The sequence below is a fragment of the Atractosteus spatula genome, chromosome 1 (assembly GCF_055471065.1).
Source record: "Atractosteus spatula isolate fAtrSpa1 chromosome 1, fAtrSpa1.hap1, whole genome shotgun sequence".
In the NCBI taxonomy this organism is placed as follows: domain Eukaryota; kingdom Metazoa; phylum Chordata; class Actinopteri; order Semionotiformes; family Lepisosteidae; genus Atractosteus; species Atractosteus spatula.
In genome coordinates, this window is record NC_142706.1 from 58,727,944 (window position 1) to 58,743,922 (window position 15,979).

Consider the following 15,979-nt stretch of genomic DNA (forward strand, 5'->3'; position numbering starts at 1 on the left):
AGATATTCCAGATTGTTGATTTTGCTATGCCCAGTTTCTGTGCTGTGGTTCTGGTTGAATTCTTCTTTTCTTTTAGCATCCAAATTGCTTGCTTTCTTTCACAGACAGCTCTCTGGTCTTCAAGTTGGTTTAGGCCAACAGCCTCTAAAGGCCGACACCAAGGGGAAGAGTGAAGGCTGAATCAACACTACACACTCACAGCTCTTTATGTGCAGAATCGGTGCAACAGGAAACATCTACCTGATAAGAAAAACCTGGCGGCCAATTGTCCCAATACTTCTACAGCTAAAATAGGGGTATTGACCATAAAAAGTACTATTATTCTAAAATGGTATAACACACAAGCACTGAAATACCCAGAAATAAACGGTGACATGCTGTACTTTTGCCTCATATTAATCTATTTATCTCCAATCTGAATGGCTTGAATAAAGTCATTCCTTCCAGCCCCTTCAGAGCATTGCACTGACAGCGTGTAAAAGCATGCGGCTCGCACCCGAGTCTTGTGCCTCACATTTGAATCGTGTTTTTTTTAACTGTATTGTTATTTATATTACAGAATTGTATACATCTATAAAACCCACTGGATGTTTTATGTACTCTGTATATCTGCTATCTTTTTTGTCTCGGTGGTGCCAAAGGAAACTTTCCCCTGTGTGTGGACAATAAACTAGATTCTGATTGTGATAGCCGATGGGAGCCATTGACACCGGACTGACCGGCGCAGCTGCAGCGTTTAGCCAGTAGGGGGCAGCAGCCACTCAGACGGGGTTTGAAAACCTATTCTGAAACGTCATAATCGGAAAAGAGGCCGTGAGAAACCGGGTTTCCAGCGAAAATATACTTTTGGGAATGACGCAAACTCTAAAATGCCTCAACCTGCATTAAGTCAGAAATGTGGTGGGGTTTTTTTCTTTCCATCGCTCCCAAAAATGTTTCCACAGACTGTCGGGAATGTCTGTAGTTATGGAGAAAAAAAAAAACTCAAATCAATCAAGAAGTGATGCGTTCAGTTACATTTCAATTGCCTTTTCGTTTCAAACGAAACAAACGCAGTGGCCTCGAAGCACAGGGTGTGTAGATACAGCCAACGCTTCTTTCTATAGGACATATCGTTTTTGGTCGTGAAGAGAAAATACTACGAGCAGACCCGCTGCAAGTTTTCAAAATATTCAAAGACGCTGACGGGCGGTCCAGCGGAAGTCTTCAGTGCCACAAGTGAAACCGGGAGACAAGAACCACCGGGCACTCGAGGAAACTGTGTGGAAGTACATGGGAAAATGAGAACAGGAGGCACTTCTTTACACAAAGGGCAGTGGGAGTGTGGAACAACCTGCCCAGCCATGTAGTGGGAGTGACTTCTTTCCAGGAACGACTTGGGCGATATCCAAACTCCTGATTACCAAACGGGCCCAACGGCTTCGTCCCGCCTGCACGCCTGTTTGACCCGTGCTCTGTGTGGTGTCGGGCTAAAACCCGCGTGTTACCGTGGGGTTCAACCTCTGCTGTTGACAGGGGGTCCGAAGTTCAGGCACAGTGGTGGGGTTTGAGCGTGACAAAAGGATTAAACAAAAGAAATAAAACACCACCTGTTGTATTCCTGCCAGTTGCATTCGACGAATTTAACCTGTGCGAACTGATAACACGACACCCCGTGTGAACAAAACACTGTTCATCGCTTTCACTGCTTATCTGGAGTTTACGGCCTCCATTAAAGATACCGCTCGCAGCGAATGAGTGGAAACGCTTTGTGAATAACGACCTTCAGCCCGGAGCGATACAATGATTTATCGTCCTCTTGTCTACCCAGACAGCTGTATTGTGAACCCAGTTCTCCACCCGTATCCAGGCGGCGGCCGACCCGCCAAAATCCGGGCTGACCTGATGAAAAAGTAGGAGGCAGCAAATACATCTATTCCATAATTGACACAGGTTTCTAAACAAACCAGTTCAAAAATAAACTTTCTGTTCAAAACGTGCAGTTTCGTGGCCCACACTAGCTCTACACATAACGTGATAAGCGACGGCTAACCCTTTTAATGTTAAAGGGGCGCAGATTAATTTTAAAAAATGACGGCGAAAAAGAAGTCTTTGGTCAGTATTGCTCAGGACGTGGAGGGACGGTTTTAGGCACTGTGGAGGAGCGGTTCCCGTAAATAAAAGGACGGCGGTCCCATTCCCTTATTATGACCAGCTACTTTCTCATCGATCCAGCGGTGAATTCACACACCAGGCCCCGGGACCGGGCCGGGCCGAGCCGAGCCGAGCCGGGCTGGGCAGAAGCCTGCAGCATCCCGACTGGGCTGCCCTTCCGAGCGGCGACGCGTCCTGTGGAAGGAGGAAGAAAAAAAAAAACAGACAGGGCTTTGGGAGTTTCTCCTCTGAAACTTTCCCAGGGCATAAAAAAGAACATAAATGGGAGTTTCCGCGGCCGCGTGAGAAAAGAGAACAGTAGATTAAATGAACGTCGACGCCTCGTACTGAAGCGGTCGTGCGTGTCTGCAGATGGCGCAGAAACAAATCTGCTGCCCAGCCGAGCGCTAAATCTCGCGGTGCAGTTCCACCAGACACAAGGCAGTGGGAATACACGATCACTTCCAGTCACGACAGGGGTGAGTTCCTGTCTGTGCAGTGGGGGCAGTGTGAGTGAAATGCCTCGCTCCAGGGTCTGCAACAGCAGTTTCCCAGTGGGTGACTTGACACCCTCCCACGCGGGGCTCCACAGCCCTGATGTCCACTCCACGCTGCTGACCGCCAGCGCTCCCACACTCGGATCTCCTTCGGCCCGAGGAGACCCACGGCCACTCTGGAGCCCAGGCCGGCAGCACAGGGCACCAGGAGGGACCATACTCCGGACGGGACACCAGTCCAGCGCAGGGCACACTCCATTCAACCCACCTGCCAACTCTCTGGGAAGGGGACACATGCAACCATGGGGACACATACAAACTCCACACATAAGGATCTCCAGTGTGAAGTGTCAGGGCTAACGGCCCCGCTGTTGGGCCTGGACTCTTGGAGCAAGATGGGATCATTCACACCTAAACGAGGAATGGATGACTCCATTCAGGAAATCCCAAGTCCTCACTGGATTCCTGATCTTAATTACCCTGCGTTAGTCCAATGGATAAAAAGGTTTCTCAAGTCAAATCGCCTGTTTTCAATCTGTTCCTTATTGAAAAATACCTATACAACCTGCAGGAATCTCCCCCCAGCCTGGGGTCAGCAGAGTGAGGCAGGGTGTCTGTCCCCTAGAGACTGTGGGTGTCTTTCTACATCATTTCCTGAAAACGACCTTCTCCTCATCCCCACAAGGGGGGTAGACCATCTATTCCAACATTCATGAGTCATCGACAAGTCTGGGGGTCTCCAACCCCGCTCCAGTAGAGCTCCACTGTGACTATTCTGGGGGGTCTCCAACCCCATTCCAGTAGAGGCCTAATATGACCAGTCTGGGTGTCTCCAACCCCATTCCAGTAAAGCCCCAATCTGGCCAGTCTGGGGGTCTCCAACCCCATTCCAGTAGAGCCCTAATATGACCAGCCTGGGAGTCTCCAACTCTGCTCTAATAGAGCCCCAATCTGGTTAGTCTGGGGGTATCCAGTTCCATTCCAGGAGATCCTTAATATGACCAGTCTGGTAGTCTCCATCTCTCCAGGCCCAGGGCTGGAGATCCTTGGATTGACCACCCTGGAGATCTCCAGGATCAGGGCTGGAGATCCCTGGATTGACCACCCTGTAGATCTCCAGGAGCAGGGCTGGAGATCCCTGGATTGACCACCCTGGAGCTCCCCAGCATCAGGGTTTCAGATGCTGCTCTTGGGTAAACAAGGGCAGACCTTCAAAGCTGTCACTCCACAGATCACCCCACAAGAACAAAGCACACCCGTTATCAAGTGACACTCTGAACACAGCAGCACCAGAACAGCAATCCTTTATTCAAGTATGAAAATGTAAAGCACAGAATTTAGTTTTTTTTAACAAAGAAGTCTCAATCAAAAATAGAAATTAACACAACCTATAAAAGCAGAATATTAATTAAGAACAATCAATGTGCAATTTTATAATATTTTAAACTTTTTCTTTTTCGTACTGCATAGAAATATTTGAGCTGAGGATGATGTATCTTTTTGTGTCAATCTTGCCGTTAGCCTGACTTCTACAGGTTAGCTCTATTGGTCCCGTCACACACAAGAAAACAACTACCGTATAAAACACACAAAAAAACACTTTTTTTTCTTTTACAGTTAGTTTTCCCACATTCTCAAACAATTTAGACATTTTTTTTGAAAGGCAGTTCTCCCACCCCTTTCAGTTCGGAAAAATATACATACAGCAGATACATTCAATGAGTAAAACAGGTGAGTGAATCCAATGGATCTGCAGCTGCTTGTGTGTTAAAGAGGTTGTGCCATTTCTGTATTCTCTCTCAACCTTTCTGCACAACCTCTTCAATTGGTTGCATCACAAATCTACCATATTTTGTTCACAAGGTGCCCCTGATAACAGACAAGAGGAGGCTGTGCTGATCTGACACACATTGAGGGGTGTAACATCGAATCCCTTCCCCCCTCCACTTCCTGTCACCGCCATTCCGACTTTTTCAGTCGCTCTTGCCTCTAAGACGGTTTTCCAGCAAAGGTACCATGACATTTCCCTGCCAAGACAACAGAGGAACTCCTTGTTCTTTTTTTTTTAAACAAATGTCTTACTGGCTTCCGATCTTCAATAGTTTTTATAAATGTATTTCTTAGTAATAAACCGATGGCCAAACAGATTCCACTGTCCGGCAGGAAAACACCATTGTGCCCTGCTCCTCGGAGCTCTCCAGAGCAGGCAGCACCCATCTTTCAAAATGGCTTTTCACATATATGTGGGCGCACAAAGCTCTTGCTATCAGGCCAAAAGTGCTAAGGAGTTGAGAGATATACTTATTTTTAATTCTCCCATGAGAGATCTAATCGTAGAAAGCTTGAAAATATTTAAACATTTAAAAACAAGAGATTCATTGACATATTGAAATACATGTATCTTAAACACTAGAATACATTTAAAGGGCTCATATACTGTATGCCTGTCGGAATAATATTAAACATCTTTACTTGTCCGGCTCTCCAAATGATTTAATGGGATTCACTTTTTTTTCTACATATTTGTGTTCTGGAGGGCCCCTTTTAATATTGAGAAATGTCGTTGTGTACTTGTAGGTACAAGCGCTCTTCCTGAAATGACCAAACAGGTTTAGAGAGTGTGACCCTTCACTCGGCAACCGGTCAAGCAAGCACCAGAGAATGGAAGTCTTCCTGTTATAGTCCTCCTGGTCGTGTGTGCGGATCAGCGCACTGCTGCTGTTGCTTCTGTCTGGGCCGGGGGTCTACGGTCCCCTCCTGTGACTTGGTCACAGATGTTTTCGTTTTGAAAATAAAATCAGCCACCAGTCCTGAATGTGTAAAGGTAAAGGAATTACTACATTTGAATCAATTGCCAGAATACAGAGATGAAGGCATCAGTTAAAGACGTCTATTATCTGCAATCCACGCTTGTCACCAGGTTATTTGTATGATAGCATAATCTAGACACAGTACACTCTCGAAGCAGCATCTTTCTCTGCCCTTGCTTTGACATCCACTAGGTAAGAAAGCTCACAAATGAGAGGGGCCATTCAGCTCCTCTGGCCCTGGTCGTTCGTTAGAACTAATTGATCCCTGGAGCTCAGCTGGCTGGGAATCGGCCTCAACACCGCTGCTGGGCAGCGTGCTCCACTCTCCCACAGCCCTTTGTGTAAAGACACGCCTCCTGTTACCACTCAACACCCACTGCCCGATCACAAAACAAGCTCGACTGGCCAAACGGTCTTCTCCCATTTGTCGCTGCTCTGAAATATTAAATTTTCTAATAGCAGCTTGAAACACACTGACATGCAGAGCTCTCTCTCCCTCCCTCACTTCCGACTGCTTCCCTACACTTTCTCATCAACTCCGTTGGCTATTTCTGAAAGGAGAGGTAAAAGCAGTGATGGGAGACAGAGGCTTCTGGAGCCGATTGTCACTGGACAAACTGGGGACGAGTCCCCATGAGGGTTATACAAGTTATACAAGACGAGCATTTGACTGGAAGCAGCTGCCCCGCCCACTGCCCACTGCCCACTGCCCACCCCTCCCCCAAGAAGCCCTGAAGTTCCCCTGAAGAGATTAAAGCTTCAGAGCCACAGGCCAGCGCTACAGGAAATGTGACGTCACCACGCAGCGCGGTGATTGGCCGATCGGTGTTCCCAGGCCTGCAAATGCCCAAAGGACTAGAAAAAAACCACACGCACAGGAAAATAGGACTGCAACTCACACAGGATGAGGATGAGAGCTGATGATCGCAGGGAAGCCAATCCGATTCCGGCTGTGCAGCAGTCAAAGATCCGTTTCAGGTTTTACCAGCCGTGGGGCTCTTGCAAAAACTCTCACTATTGAAGCAGGAAAGCTCATTCGGATAACATGGCACATTTGTCCATAAAAATGCACTCCCAGTAAAGTTCTGGGATTGAAATAAGATGTTGAAATAAGTCTAGTCTTAGCTCACCGAACGTGCCCACAACTGGTAAAACCTGGAGTGGATCAGGATACTGAACATCCGGGGTCGCATTTGATTATGAAACACTAACAGTCTGCATCACACAGCCAGCACCAGTCCCAGCTGTTGCCTGAGTGCTTGTCAGTGCTGCAGGTGAAGAGCAGAATTTCTGCTCTGCCTGCTGTCTGTGCAACAGTTCATTGTAACTTTGCAAAAGCATGGAATGCTGACCCAAACTGCATGGAAAAATTCACCTTTCCAATTCCCCCCCCCCCCCAACCCCAACTCCAACCCCAATCTTCGGCAAATAAGCGTAAAGACAAACCAAAGCGAGTAACGAGGCCGGAATTCATTCCTCTCCCTGGCTTCTCCGCCATCACAAGGTAATGACTCGAGCCAGATCCCGGAATCAGGAATTTTCCGCTGTGTTGCATGACCTCTACTGTACCAGCACACAGGTGGGCGTGGAAGGGGGCTGTCCGATCGTGCCGAGACAGTTCTCCGGGAGCTCAGTGCGGAGTCCATGTCCTCCACATCCATCTGAGGGTCCCAAGCCTTGTCCCGACAATCCCATCCAGAATCCCGGCAGCTTCCTCCTCCTCCACCTCCCTCAATCGGCCGTGATCCCCTTTTCCCGCAGCTCTTCTGTCACGCGCACCAGGTAGGTGGGATCGGGATACCCGAAGCTGGAGGAGAGGAGGGAGGGTTTTAAGATGGAGGGAGAGGGAGAGGGAGACAGCAACCAGCACACCGCAATGATATCCGACGATCCCGGGGGAGTCCAACATGAACAGAGAGGAAACCTGCACTGGAAAGGACTGAGACCGCGAGGACTAGCAGGAAAAGTAGAACGTTACGCAGCATCCAGGTGGGGTGGAGGGGAGTCCCCACTGCCTGTTAAGAGCTTTAAGGGCTTTTTTTTCGGGCGGAGTGGTGGCTCTGTGGCTCAGGATCTGCGCCTGTGACTGGAAGGTTGCCGGTTCAAATCCCGCAGCCGGCAGAGGAATCCTACTCCGCTGGGCTCCTGAGCAAGGCCCTTAACCCCAACTGCTCCAGGGACGCTGTACAATGGCTGACCCTGCACTCTGACCCCCAGCTTCTCTCCCTGTATGTGTGTCTGTGTCTCAGGGAGAGCAAGCAGTGGTATGCGAAAAGATTAATTCCTAATGCAAGAAATTGTATATGGGTAATAAAGCAACATTATCGTTATTATTATCATTATGAGTGGAGTGCCCAGAAACGTGCTATATAAGTGTAAGGACGTATTATTATTAATAAATATATTTAATAAATATATTTATATATTTAAATTATTTATTTAAATATATATATTTATATTTATTTAAATATAAATATATATAATAAAAATTCCTTTAGGCTGCATGTAAGCACCTGCCTTGTTGATTTTTTGATTTTTTGGGGGGATGAGATTTGAAGTTGACAATTACTTCAGCTTACCCACCCAGACTGAAAAAAACAGGCTCGCCCCGACTACCTGCCGAGTGGCGCCCGTGAACCTGGGTGCTGTGCTGACATTAACAGGCGATCGCGTCAAGCTTTCGCGGATCCCGACCGTGGGCCAAGGCTGCTCGGACAGAGAGTCGCTGCGGTGCTGCAGCTCGCGGGAGAGCCAGACGTTCGCGGTGGTCCTGGTGATCACGGCCCCATCGCGCTGCCTTTCGCGTCTCTGGGTCTGGGCTCGCAGCGACGCCCGTCCGACTGCCCTCGAACCCGCCCGCCGGACTGCTGGGGTCTCGGGGGTGGCTTCGTCCGGAGCCGAGACGCCCGATCCCAGCCCTGTCCCCGGCAAAGCTCTGCCAGCAGCGGGCCAACAGCTGGGGAACCCCCACGCCTCGCTGTGACGAAGGGTGGGGGGGGGTCTCGCCCTCGTCACATGACCTGTGACCTGGGTCTATCAGAATCCTTTCGTCTGGCTCCGCTGTGGATCTGTCTGTTCTTCCATGTTACAGACTGAACTCCCCTGGTCTCGGTGGAGCCCCGCCTGTCCAGCTGGAGATGGGGGGGCAGAGCCTGGGGTATTGAACCTGACCCTCATACTGTAGGAGTCATCCATTAATCCATTACCGCGTCACGAGCACGACTGCTCGTGTTAATATCCGTATTCTCACTGGTCTCTGTTTTCTCTGCCTCGCCTGGCCATCGGGAGGGTACTGAAACCGGCCCTCACGGTGCAGAGAGTTAGTCTTCGTGAGGGTGCCACAGCCTGGCGGTTGCTAACTGTTAGAATCTGGAAACGTGTAACTACTTCCCTGCACAGAGCACTTAACAAACGGGCACTGTTTCGCACAATCTATTTGTGCTTTTTATGACTCCCGTGACCGCTCCACCGCTGGAATTACTTCCAGGTCACCTTGTCATACAGGTTTTCTTTCATGTGTGAACACAAGGGAGGGAGGTGTGAAGAAGATGAGGTGTCAGGGAGGAGGAGGAGGAAGAGCAGCGGGGCTGGGGTGTGAGGGGTCAGTGAGGAGAAGGAAGAGCAGCAGGGCTGGGGTGTGAGGGGTCAGTGAGGAGAAGGAAGAGCAGCAGGGCTGGGGTGTGGGGGGTCAGTGAGGAGGAGGAGGAGGAGGAGGAGGAAGAGCAGCGATGCTGGGGTGCCAGGGGGGAGACCCTACCAGCGCGGGCCGCCCCATACGGAGGTCTTGTGGTGGATGTCGTTCCAGGTGATGACGTTGCTCATGCCCGTGGTCATGGAGGTGCCGATGGTGAAGATCAGCCGCTGCTCGAAGGCCCGTCTCAGCAGGCCCAGCACCCGGTTGCCCTCAGGACTGTCTGGCAGGTACGCCACCCGGTCCGTCCCAGGATACCGCACTCCCGGATTCAGGTGCTCCTGCTGCAGAGGGCACAAAGCAACAGGACGTTACTCCAACCACCTCCATGCATCCAGCCTGCCACCCCCTTCCTCACCGTTATTTCCAACTCAGGGGGAGCCGGAGCCAATCCCAGAAAGCAACAGGCTCAAGGCAGGGTACACCCTGGACAGGACGCCAGTCCACCACAGACACACACACTCGCACCAGGGCCAGTTTTCCCAGAAGCCAGTTAACCTGCCACCATGCCTTTGGACTGTGAGAGGAAACCAGATTCCAAAGAGATAGCACCCCCGGTCTGGAATCAAACCCAGGGCCCCAGCTCTGCAAGGCAGCAATGCTAACCACTGCGCCACCATGCTGCTTCCTGATTAAAATAATTAGTTCAGTTAAATAACTGTACATTAAAACTGCAATAAAAGCCATTGAAGGCGTGTCTCTCTGTGACTGGAGTTGCCCACCCCTCTTGAAAAGGGCCCCCTTAACTGCGGGTGATTTTTCTCTTCTCTGCAGGGCCACGTGTCTCACCGACTGCGTGCCGGGGGGGAAGCTGTAGATGATGAAGATGCAGCCGTAGCCCTCGTGCCCGGGCAGCTCCAGGTCGGGGTCCCTCTCCACCGTCATGGTTCCGTTGGCCGGCTGGTTGCCGATCAGCTGGCCGTACACCAGCCGGCACACGGGGCAGGCCCGCTTCACCTGGAAGGCGCGGTCCAGGCAGGTCCGGCAGAAGGCGTGGCCGCACCGGTCCAGAGTGGTCCTTTCCACCATCTCCCCCATACAGATGGAGCAGACGCCACCGTCCTCCACCTCGGCGGGCAGAGCCCCGCCCCCGGCCCCGCCGAGCTCCGCCTCCCTGCGGGGCAGCAGGTCGCGGGGGGGCGGGGCCGGGGCGCACGGGCCGCCTCCCAGGTCCGCGGCTTTCCTGCACCGCAGCTGCTGCCTCTGGGAGCGTCGCGGCTGCGGCGGGAGCAGGCTGCCCTCGCCGTCCGCCTCTCCGCCGCCGAGGCAGGGCATCAGGGAACGCTTCCTCTTGGGGGCCCCCTCCTTCCGGTTCATCTCCTTGCGGGCGCTGCGGCACAGGTCCATGAAGGCCCGGCGGGCCGCCGGGGAGACCGGGGCGGGCCCCGAGCCCAGCCCCTCCCCACCCGGGCTCCTCAGCTTGACCGTACAGCAGCCCCCCATCTCAGTGCGCCGCACCACGCCCGCGCTCAGCCCATGCCCGCTCTGAAACTCCGCCAGCCAGGGCTGGCCCGCCGCCGACAGGTAGTCCCACACGGCCTGGGACACCAGCACCTCGTCGCCGCCCCGCCCCGCTCTCACGCTCATCGCGGTCAAGGAGACTGCAGGGAACCCAGAGAGGGAAGCGGTTACGAGGGCCGGTGGCACGCACATGTCTTCAGGGCTGTAGCTCAAGGAAAACGGAGCGATTCAGGACACCTCCAACAGCAGCCCCTCCAAACGAGTCCCCTGCAGCACAGGCTGGACTCAACAGCCCACACATTGCCGGTCTGAGAATGGGTCGTGTCACTCAGCCCCTGTGCCCCTGGGCTTCTCCAGACAGCGACACACAGATGATCTCTGCTGGGCCTGCACTGCAGTTAACCAGGCAGCCTTGAGCCATAGAGAGCTGGTCAGCGCTGGGATTAACCAGACAGCATTGAACCATAGAGAGCTGGTCAGCGCTGGGATTAATCAGACAGCCTTGAGCCATAGAGAGCTGGTCAGCGCTGGGATTAACCAACCAGCACTAAACCATAGAGAGACGTTCAGAGCTGGGATTAACCAGACAGCAGCGAACCATAGAGAGATGTTCAGAGCTGGGATTAACCAGACAACAGTGAACCATAGAGTGCTGGTCAGTGCTGGGATTAGCTGGTCATCATTGTGACCTAGAGAGCTGGTCAGCACTGGAATTAGCTGGTCAGTGTTGTGATCTAGAGCTGGTTAGTGCTGGGAGTAGCTGGGCAGTGTTGTGATCTAGAGCTGGTCAGTACTGGGATTAGCTGGTTAATTTAAAACAGGTGGTTGAGTGTTAAAGGCCTATGGCATGGCCAATACATACACTATACTTTAATAATTCATTATTAACCAGATCAAAGATTAAAACAGAATCAAACGAAATATCAAAGTCTAATTAATAAAAGTATTAATCCAATTACACAGTCACCTTGTCTAGGACTGAAAAGCACCGAATAAACGCAATACAAACAATGAGTTCAACAAATGATTTTCGCAACACTGAATTCTGAATTAAAAATGGTTCATTTCTGAGCATGTCAACGTGCGATTCGACAGGGCCGTTGGAATTCTAACTGTTGCTAATTTTATTATTAATATTAATTAAAACAGGTGATAAACAATGTCTGCAAATCCATAAACTGATTCGTGAATAGATTAAGAACTAAATCCTGTACGATTAACAATTTAGGCAACGGAGTTAAAAGGTTTGCAGTTTCCCCACAATTAAGTAACCCGAATGAAATTTAAAGTTTATAATTTCTTGTGCGCGAACCGGTCCAGAAAATGTTTGGTTTTTGTGTGTCACAGCAGGCACTAATGTAGCCCAAAGCGCGTTTTTGAAAATCACTCATGTCCCGAAAGAATCCACCAACGAAACGAAAACCAGCTCTAAAAAACGAATTTGCTGTTTTCAGATAACGGGGTAAATTCCCAGCAGAGTTTCTTGCTTTCGCTCAATTCGTTGTAAAAAAGACTGAATTTTTAATACGTCGTGGGGGAAGAGAGGAGCAGATTTGTGTTGATGCTAATCACGCCGAAGAAAAAAAAACTTTGCATTTTAAATCAACAGGACCGTAGTCGGGCGTTTCAGAATAAAACATAACCGCGCGGTGTTCCTCTTCTACCGGACACCCGAACCCAGTTCGATACAGCTCCGAACGCTGGTTATGACGTTGTGAATGAAAAGGAGAAATAACATTTTTTCTCTCTCTCTCTCAGAGACCGTCGAGACAGTTTCCCTAATTTAGCCCCAACCCCGCCCCGCACAGCCGGCCCGTCCGGCCGCGGCTCCGACCCGGCGCCCCGAACCCGCCTGATCCGTCACTTCGCGCCCGGCGCCCGCGAGGCAGAAGACATACCGCTAACAGAGGAGTCGTTTCTTCCGATATATAATGATATACTCTATATATATATGTGTGTGTGTGTATATATATATGTGTCACATGACAAGTTCCTCGTTGTACTTCGGAGAGCAGCGCTGCCAACAGGCGCTCCAAGGACTCGGCGCAACGCGGATGTAGGAGCAGACAGGGATGGTCCTACACACAAAGCTCACCTTGCTTGGGGTTATTATTTTCGTCATGACATCGACTGCTTTTATTTTTTTAAAAGAATTTTATATTCGTTTCGAGCTCGGGTGACGAAGGCGGTGTTTTTCTTCTTTTTTTTGTGTGTGTGTTGTTTTCCCCTTTAAGTCTCCCTTATATGAATAAAGAAAAAACGAATCCCACAGACTGGAATGAATAAAACGTACCTTGTGATCCCATATATATAATCCTTTTGATCGGGGTTTTCTTTCTGTTAGCCAAGAGAAAATAAAAAAAAACAAAGGTCATTAGCCAACTTAGAACGCTGCAATTTTTAGAAACTTTAAAGCCTCTCAACAACAAAGACAGATTCGAGGCAGGAACTGTCAAACAGGATTAAAAGGATCGCGCGGCACCCTCTCCTGCAATAAAAATGCAAATAAAATAGGTAATACAGTACACCAAACAAAACCAAGCACACACAAAAACATCTTCGCATTTCAACTTTTGTTTTATGCAAAAAAAAACAACAACAAAGGCCTGTTGGAGCCAGTCGGTACATAAAGCCACCAGGTTTTACTGAAACAATTCTTATCGAGCACAAAAAGCTCCAGCAGCCCCAGCAGAGAAGTACCGAATCGCTCACCTACGAGACTGCAGCGCCGACACCGGAAGAGAGCTGTGTATTGTCTTTTCCACGCAAAATGTAACTGTACCCCCGACTCGGGTTTTAGCGTCGCGTTTTCAGGTCTGACCTGCGTCTTTGCATCCCCGCGGAAGCCGACTCGACTGGACCTGCAGGCTTAAAGACCCGGGTTATAGATCGTCCCGCAAGTAAACACTGACAGTGTCTAGCTGGAGTTGTCCGCGGTGCGCTGAAACCCGACCCCCCCCCTCAGCCCACCTGGAGAATTCGATGTGGTTGTCCTTGAGCGAAATCATAACATCATAAAACGACCTAAAGATACACTATCAGTAGTCGCCACGCGTGAACACGGACGGCGATTCGGCTACGGGAAGCTACAAGACGCCGCAGGTCGCTCTCCAGCCCCCGCGACGAGGCTTCGACTTCTGTTTACTCCTGCGATCATGTTCGATTTGTTTATCTTTTTTTTTTAAAGTCCACCCTCCATGACAGCAAAAATAAATATATATCTGTGTACACAGTCGGCAGGAAGTTCGTCACCGGGCTCTCCAGGATTGGTCAGAGCTGACGGAGCGGTGCGGCGCCGCTGCGCGCAGGACCTGTGGCTGGAGGGCTGCGGGAGAGCGCACCTCCTCCGCCCGCTCTCCCCGCACAGCCTGACCCGCTTTCCCCCGGGCATTCCCTGCGGCGAGGGACAAGCGCATCCCGTCTGCGGTGCGCTGGGAAAAAAAAAAGAAGACTTTCTGTTCCTTCCATCTTGCTGCTATAAGAGATGACTGTGCAGTATTTCGCAACGAGCTTCGGCCGTTTGGGGGGAAAGAATCATTTCCACGTGTGGCAATAGGACTCATATTCCCATATACATGGAGTGTCGGGGGAGTATTTCGAAATGACAGAATAGCGAGTTCGTACTTCCTTAAATTCCACTTATTTGTCACAGAGATCGTTCCAATCAAGCCTTGTGATGGAAATGAATATTTTTCCCACGTGTTTGAAGCTCATCCATCCATTACTCATTGGTCCAGTGTCAGTCACTAACAGTTCTCATTGGTCCAGTGTCTGACACTAACAGTGCACACTGGTCCAGTGTCAGTCACTAACAGTGCTCATTGGTCCAGTGTCTGACACTAACAGTGCTCATTGGTCCAGTGTCTGACACTAACAGTGCACACTGGTCCAGTGTCAGTCACTAACAGTGCTCATTGGTCCAGTGTCTGACACTAACAGTGCTCATTGGTCCAGTGTCTGACACTAACAATGCACACTGGTCCAGTGTCTGACACTAACAGTGCTCATTGGTCTAGTGTCAGTCACTAACAGTGCTCATTGGTCCAGTGTCTGACACTAACAGTGCACACTGGTCCAGTGTCAGTCACTAACAGTGCTCATTGGTCCAGTGTCAGTCACTAACAGTGCTCATTGGTCTAGTGTCAGTCACTAACAGTGCTCATTGGTCCAGTGTCTGACACTAACAGTGCACACTGGTCCAGTGTCAGTCACTAACAGTGCTCATTGGTCCAGTGTCTGACACTAACAGTGCTCATTGGTCCAGTGTCTGACACTAACAGTGCACACTGGTCCAGTGTCTGATACTAACAGTGCACACTGGGTCCAGTGTCAGTCACTAACAGTGCTCATTGGTCCAGTGTCTGACACTAACAGTGCACACTGGTCCAGTGTCAGTCACTAACAGTGCTCATTGGTCCAGTGTCTGACACTAACAGTGCTCATTGGTCCAGTGTCTGATACTAACAGTGCACACTGGTCCAGTGTCAGTCACTAACAGTGCTCATTGGTCCAGTGTCTGACACTAACAGTGCACACTGGTCCAGTGTCAGTCACTAACAGTGCACACTGGTCCAGTGTCTGACACTAACAGTGCTCATTGGTCCAGTGTCTGACACTAACAGTGCACACTGGTCCAGTGTCAGTCACTAACAGTGCTCATTGGTCCAGTGTCAGTCACTAACAGTGCTCATTGGTGTAGTGTCAGTCACCAACAGTGCACACTGGTCCAGTGTCAGTCACTAACAGTGCACACTGGTCCAGTGTCAGTCACTAACAGTGCTCATTGGTCCAGTGTCTGACACTAACAGTGCACACTGGTCCAGTGTCAGTCACTAACAGTGCTCATTGGTCCAGTGTCTGACACTAACAGTGCACACTGGTCCAGTGTCAGTCACTAACAGTGCTCATTGGTCCAGTGTCAGTCACTAACAGTGCACACTGGTCCAGTGTCAGTCACTAACAGTGCTCATTGGTCCAGTGTCTGACACTAACAGTGCTCATTGGTCCAGTGTCTGACACTAACAGTGCACACTGGTCCAGTGTCAGTCACTAACAGTGCTCATTGGTCCAGTGTCAGTCACTAACAGTGCTCATTGGTCTAGTGTCAGTCACCAACATTACTCATTGGTCCAGTGTCTGACACTTACGGTGCTCATTGATCCAGTGTCTGGTCCAGTGTGTTTCTACTTTCTGTGTAAAGTGAAATTAAAGCTTTATTAAAGATGCTTTTAAGTGTAGTGGATCTTTGGATCGTGATACGGGACACGGCTGCAATAAACGCTGCCCTTTAGATGAGACATTAATTTGAGATCCTGACTAGTTAGTCATTACAGGTTCTAGGGAGCTGTTTGTAAGAGTAAGCTTTGTCAACCTTATAAACCAGGTAT

The 15,979-nt window shown here is 50.2% G+C and overlaps 1 protein-coding gene across 3 annotated transcripts; it reads right to left on the reverse strand.

The window, feature by feature from the left end:
- Nucleotides 1–3,919: 3,919 nt before the first annotated feature.
- On the reverse strand, nucleotides 3,920–13,808 carry dtx3 (deltex E3 ubiquitin ligase 3). Of its 3 annotated transcripts, none has more exons than XM_088921472.1 (6): nucleotides 13,563–13,808; nucleotides 13,305–13,453; nucleotides 12,886–12,929; nucleotides 9,921–10,732; nucleotides 9,198–9,415; nucleotides 3,920–7,247 (listed from the first exon to the last, which is right to left on the reverse strand). In XM_088921472.1, the coding sequence occupies exons 3-6, from the start codon at nucleotides 12,896–12,898 to the stop codon at nucleotides 7,172–7,174; spliced, it is 1,119 nt and encodes a 372-aa protein (XP_088777598.1). In that variant the 5' UTR covers nucleotides 12,899–12,929; nucleotides 13,305–13,453; nucleotides 13,563–13,808; the 3' UTR covers nucleotides 3,920–7,171. The 3 variants fall into 3 exon arrangements, with proteins under 3 accessions (XP_088777598.1, XP_088777606.1, XP_088777590.1); XM_088921480.1 differs by having other exon boundaries at nucleotides 13,305–13,460; XM_088921464.1 differs by lacking the exons at nucleotides 12,886–12,929; nucleotides 13,305–13,453; nucleotides 13,563–13,808 and having other exon boundaries at nucleotides 9,921–12,389.
- Between the last annotated feature and the right edge of the window lie 2,171 nt (nucleotides 13,809–15,979).